We start from the raw sequence: 5,668 nt of genomic DNA on the forward strand, positions 1-5,668 counted from the left end.
AGTGGCCTAGGTCTCTCTGGACCAATGAAACCGGGTGTCCCTGATTCTTGTTCTTGCTGGCCAGGGCTGGGAGCAGCACACAGACACTCAAAAGCTTGGCCAGCATTCTCTGTAAAACGGACTGCAAACACCCACCCACCCACCCGAAGCATGTCCCAGAACCTTTTGCTATTTGCAGTGTTTCTGAAATGGAGAAAATTTGAAACACACCAGACAGTAGAATCTGCAGCCAAATAAGCACTCCAGCATAAGTGTGCGATGCGATAACATTCTTTTTATTGCTTAAAGAGACATAGCATGAAATAAATACCTAAATATAAGTTTTAAACTTTTCATTTATTCCCCCCTATTTATAGTTAACCCTATGGTGGGATACAGAAACATTCACAACGTCCCATGCTACTATTTTTAAAAAGCCTAATATTCCTAATGACTATGGCATGGTTTCTGTTTTGATATGACTTTTGTATCGCCGCCAAATAGTTGGGTTTTCTTCTTCACATTCAAGTGTGACAGAAGTCTTCATCCTCGGTTTTCGGTCTTCAGTGTCTGCAACACTTTCTGGGTCATTTAAAACTTTTTGCTTGGAAGTGTTTATTTCCCAAAAATATTTTTCGCCCAGCACCAGTGTTCCACTTATCAGCTGGGAAGCTGCCGCTACAAATCCAATATAAATAGAAATTCCAGCCCTTTGTTTTGTTGGAAGGGGAGGCACCTCCAAAACCTCCGGAAGTTGAATTCCTTCATTTGTTAATACAGAATGAAGGTTCCACAAAATGGAAATAAGTACGCATGTACCCGCTCCGAAGATCATCATTCCTCCAATTGAAAAGAAGGTAGCGATGAAATTGTCGGCTTTTCCCGGCTCAAAGATGTTAAATAGCGCAAAGGCCATGCACAGAACGGTCGCTGCATTGGCAAGTGAGGCCAAGGGCATCAAGTCCTGGGCCATGAGGATTTCAGCTGGTATGGTCTCCTCGTCATTTAAGCGTGCGCATACCGTGTTAATTTTCTCTTTTGCAATGCTTTGCACAGAACAGGCGCTCCAGGTGCCAATGACCACAGTGCCCTGTTGTTTGCTGCCCATGACCTGCCAGACTCTCCATTCAGGGTTGGCAGATGACCAGATGCTCATTACGCAGCCCAGAACAGCCAGGACAAAGGCACCTAGTTGCATGCAGGAGACCCTGCACAGCAGTCGGACTGGGAAGGAGCCGTGATGCCCCTGGGGTGGAATTTCAGCTTCACTCCGCGGAAGTCTTGTGATGGAAGGCATGCTGGAGAACAACACAGACAAAAGATAACCGTTAGATACTTAGGCACAGTATCATAGGGACATCTCCTAAAGTTTGAGCTAATAGTGATGTCAGGCATGATCCCACCAAAGTTATGCATTCTACCCTGGAAAGAAAGTTTGGTGCAGCAGACCAATACAGCTACTGTTCAGGAAAGAATCCTTTCTGACTTTAGTCCAAATTCTCTTTCTCTTTCTCTTTCTCTTTCTCTTTCTTTCTTTCTTTCTTTCTCTCTCTCTCTCTCTCTCTCTCTCTCTCTCTCTCACACACACACACACACACACATTGTGAAAAGCCTACAAAGTGGCTCTCAGACAGGACAAAAGGAAATTTAAAAAAGTCTATTTGTTCCTATCTGAGAAAACACTGCTATGTTGGTGGGGAACTGAGGAGCGCTGCATATATGCACCTACGTCAAATAAATCAGTTCTTCAACCAGTCTTTTTCCAGGGCAAGGAATTTCTCCAGGTCTCTCTCTTCCAGTGTCTGACCTAAGAGAAGAGTGAGGCTGGTCTGAGTGCCGTAGCAACTGCTCCTTGGAGTTCTGAGGCAGTTAGAATGCAGCTTGCTTTGAACGCTCGGAACAACACAAATCATAACTCCAGGGTACTGGTCGTTTGGAACATTTGGCAACTGCTTGGAGGCAGTATGCATTCGAATACCAGTGCGATTCTGCAACTTTTAAAAGACACCTTTTTGTCAGATGTACGCTTATGCAAAGATTGGATGCAAAATGTGGAAATAAACACCCCAGCTGCCAGTTCCAAAGGAATGAGCAAGCAAGATTTGAAATAAACTAATACACAAATAAACAAATATTTAGTTGTTTCCATTGGGTTTGAACACCCCTTTGAATTACAGCAACTTCATTCAATAGTACTGGTGGATCTGACTAGCCCAGTCTCCCTTTTCTAAAAATGAAAAGTTTTATAAAAACTCTATGGGGACAGGCAAGTATTATCTCCATATTAGTCTGGCAGAGGTGTGGAGACGTCTGGTACTGTGAAATAATTTCTTGTTTAATTTAGGGCCACTTTGTAAATTCATGATGGGGGGGATCTTTGAATCAGAGGTTTCCCAGCTCATCGGTGGCTTTCCTGGACACCCAAATATCAATTCTCCCTGAAGTCACTGTGTTGGTCCCCAGGTAGATGACTCCTTTGAGATTCGGTGATGTTCATGTGCTAGGGACTCAAAATATTTGTTTGTAGATTTACAAGTCTTCTACAGAGACTTTTTCTGAACATGCTCGTGGGGATTCCTTCCCTTATAAAACATGGGATTGAAAATATCCAGCAATCCCAATCCAAACCCCTGAATTGGAAACCGCCCTCTGCGGTGGAACAAGCTGATTGGGCGCCTGGGGCGGTGCGCGTGCCCTGAGCCCACGGGGGGGGGGGAGGAGAGAGCCGCCTGCGGGAGTGGGTTGAGCCGGGGCAGGATGCTCTGCGGGGCCTCCGAGGAGTCTGCCTGCCTCCTTCCACTCAGGGGGAGGTGGTGGGCAGACTGTTTGGGGCAGCGCAGAGCCTGCAGGTGCCCAAGCCACTGCATCACTCCCAGGAGAGACGTGTGGTTTGGGCACGCTGCCCGACATTTTGTCACCCCGCCCTCAGTGGTGACACCTGGGTCAGACCACCCCCACCGTCCCCCATTCTTTTCCCCCCTGGCTCCGCCAAGCCTACATTCCCAGCATGTTTACACAGTGGTTTGGTCCTGTCCACAGAATGGAAGGTGGCAGAATCTCCAAGGATATGCGCTATTGGGAGCTGGCTTCAGGCACCAGGCCTGTTGGCAGACCAAACTCTCCATTACAAAGATGTTGGCAAACATGACAAGAGGGCTGGCAACGTTAACCCTGTCATGTGGGAATCCTTTACAGATGAACACAGTGCCTGGAGACAGACAAACAGATGAGCACAGCAGTTACTAGAGGAGGAGTGACTGCTGGGAGAAGTACAGAGAGAAGAAATGTCATGGTGTGCCTGTAGCGACAAAAGTGGATGCTTTCGGCTGCCCTGTTTACAATAAAACATGTCTCTCCCATATCAGTCTCTAGAATCACAGCAGGCACGGTAACTCTCCAATGGTTTGCATTTACCCCTGGAGGTGCATCCTTCCATTGTCTCCTGAGACAGTTGGATGCTGACAACAAAGCAACTAAAAACAGAACAGCAGTTTTTGGAACCACTGGTAGATTAAAGGAGTCAGAATTATCAGTTAGCATACTTCTTAGTAGCTGGAAGCTGAAGAACAGCAGGGAGTTAAGTCCCCTCCTCCTCCAAATACTTTAAAAAACAGGGCAGAGCTCAAAACTTTGTGAATGTCTTCTGTGTGATGTGCAAACTGTATAAACTGGTAAAATATTAATACATGACATGAGTGAATGGCATGCACAGAAAAAGCAGAAGAGGGGGCACCCCCCCTTACAGTATAGTTAATGAACTCTGCATAAAAAAGGTTATTCCTGCTCTTAAGTCTCCACACATGAAGTTAGAGGCACAAGCAGGTCTGCTTCTAAACTTGTTGCCATCTGTTATGATACAGGGGTATAATGCAGTTCAACCCCCACCCCCCACCTAGTTAAAATCTGGGGGGGGGGGAGTTGGGAAGAATCAATAGCACGTAGCAGTTAGCAGCATCTTCTTCCCTGTTTAATACCTGTAACTTCTTTGATGAGAGCCAGCACCTCCTCCCTGCTTTCCAAGATCTGTTTTGTCACATATAACCACAATTGGCCATCATTTTTCTGGCTTGGGTGTCACGGTTCTCGGCTAACTTGATTGTAATGAATTTGCAGTCACATCTCTCTTCAATGGGTTCATTTCTTAGAAATTCATCTTTCTAATTTCCTCCATTCTGAAGCACCGCTGAGTTATGAAGAGTTTAAGTGTCCATCAATTAATGTCAAAACACAATGAAATACCCACCAAACTACATTTGACATCCACTAGAATACCAAATGAATTTACTAATGGCCTGCTCCTCTGCTATGAGAATCTTAGGAATTTGTGGAGATGGGGAAAGAGGCTCTTTTTACAAAATGTGAATTGGCCATTTATTAGGGCTCTTCAGTCCTTTTGAGAACTAGCATAATGATTTGTTTGAACTATCAGCCGTCCACAGGACCAAAGGGGATTTTTGTTCTGGGTTTCCTGGTGAGGTCTGTTGTGTTCTTAAGGAGCTAACCTAAGTAACCATTCAAGTGTTTCCTATTTGGTGGTTAGTTTTTAACCTCTCATTGCTCCCAGAGCCTTGCTTGTGTGGTGGGCTTATTCTGTTTAATTGTTTTAAAATTTATATCCAATCTTTCTGACACCCATTGTGCAAAGTTCTACTCAGAATAGTCCCAATGAAATTAACTGAGATTGAACTACACTGAGTAGGATTTGCATTTAATACAAACCAAAGTCTTCAAGGCAGCTTACAAGCCAATCAGTAGTGAAATCCACATAAGTTTAAATTTAGCAGTTTAAGAAAACAAACAGTCTGAAAGCAGACCACTTCATTACCAAGAGCATTAAATAGCAACAAATACTGCATTGTCATTTGCCAAAAGTATAAAAAGGGATGAAGAATCCTTTTCGGCCTGAAGGCCATAGTCTATTCTAGGCAGCCTTCAGGACCACGTTCCAGTGGCTGGAACTTTTGCCTTTGTAGGATAGGCTAGATTCTATGCAAACTCACACACTCCATCTAGGGAAGCAAGAGGCATTATCAGAGTTCAAGGACCCAGTCTAGTCCACTCAAGCAGAGCTGAGAAAATGTGGTCTGAGAAGAATATGGAGGGTCACTTGAAGACACTTGAAGATAGAGCTTGTATGCAAGTATTTATATGCTAATGCTAGAAGCCTTTGAGCCAAGATGGGTGAACAGGAGTGGTTGGTTCTTAGAGATAGTCTTTAAATAGTGGACAAAACAGAAACCTGGTGGAACAGAGAACCAATAAAAGGTAAAGGACCCCTGGATGGTTAAGTCCAGTCAAATTCAACTATGGGGTGTGGTGCTCACCTCCGCTTTCAGACAGAGGGTCATGTGGCCAGCATGACTAAACCACTTCTAGCGCAACAGAACAATGTGATGGAAACCAGAGCACATGGAAACGCTGCTTACCTTCCTGCCACAGCTGTACCTATTTATCTACTTGTGCTGGTGTGCTTTCAAACTTATAGGTTGGCACGAGCTGGGACAAAGCGACAGGAGCTCACCCCATCTTGCAGATTCGAACTGACCTTAGGATCAGCAACCTCTAGAGGCTCAGTGGTTTTGTTTTTAAAAGATTTTTATTAAAGTACGAGAATTTTTACATATATTCTCTCCTTCCAATTTTTAATTTCCCGTACCATTTTTCCTTTCCCTTCCCACCCCCTCCCCCA

The 5,668-nt window shown here is 44.7% G+C and overlaps 1 protein-coding gene across 1 annotated transcript; it reads right to left on the reverse strand.

Moving 5' to 3' along the window:
* Positions 1-248: 248 nt before the first annotated feature.
* On the reverse strand, positions 249-1,804 carry LOC148683466 (claudin-4-like). The gene is made up of 2 exons (XM_088657804.1): positions 1,709-1,804; positions 249-1,277 (listed from the first exon to the last, which is right to left on the reverse strand). The coding sequence occupies exon 2, from the start codon at positions 1,274-1,276 to the stop codon at positions 434-436; it is 843 nt and encodes a 280-aa protein (XP_088513930.1). The 5' UTR covers position 1,277; positions 1,709-1,804; the 3' UTR covers positions 249-433.
* Between the last annotated feature and the right edge of the window lie 3,864 nt (positions 1,805-5,668).

Source organism: Zootoca vivipara, chromosome 14 (assembly GCF_965207765.1).
Source record: "Zootoca vivipara chromosome 14, rZooViv2.hap1.1, whole genome shotgun sequence".
Taxonomy (NCBI): Eukaryota; Metazoa; Chordata; class Lepidosauria; order Squamata; family Lacertidae; genus Zootoca; species Zootoca vivipara.

What these genes read in the sequence shown, in the direction of transcription:
- LOC148683466 (XM_088657804.1), bottom strand. Translation starts at nt 1,276, where the DNA reads ATGCCTTCCATCACAAGACTTCCGCGGAGTGAAGCTGAAATTCCACCC.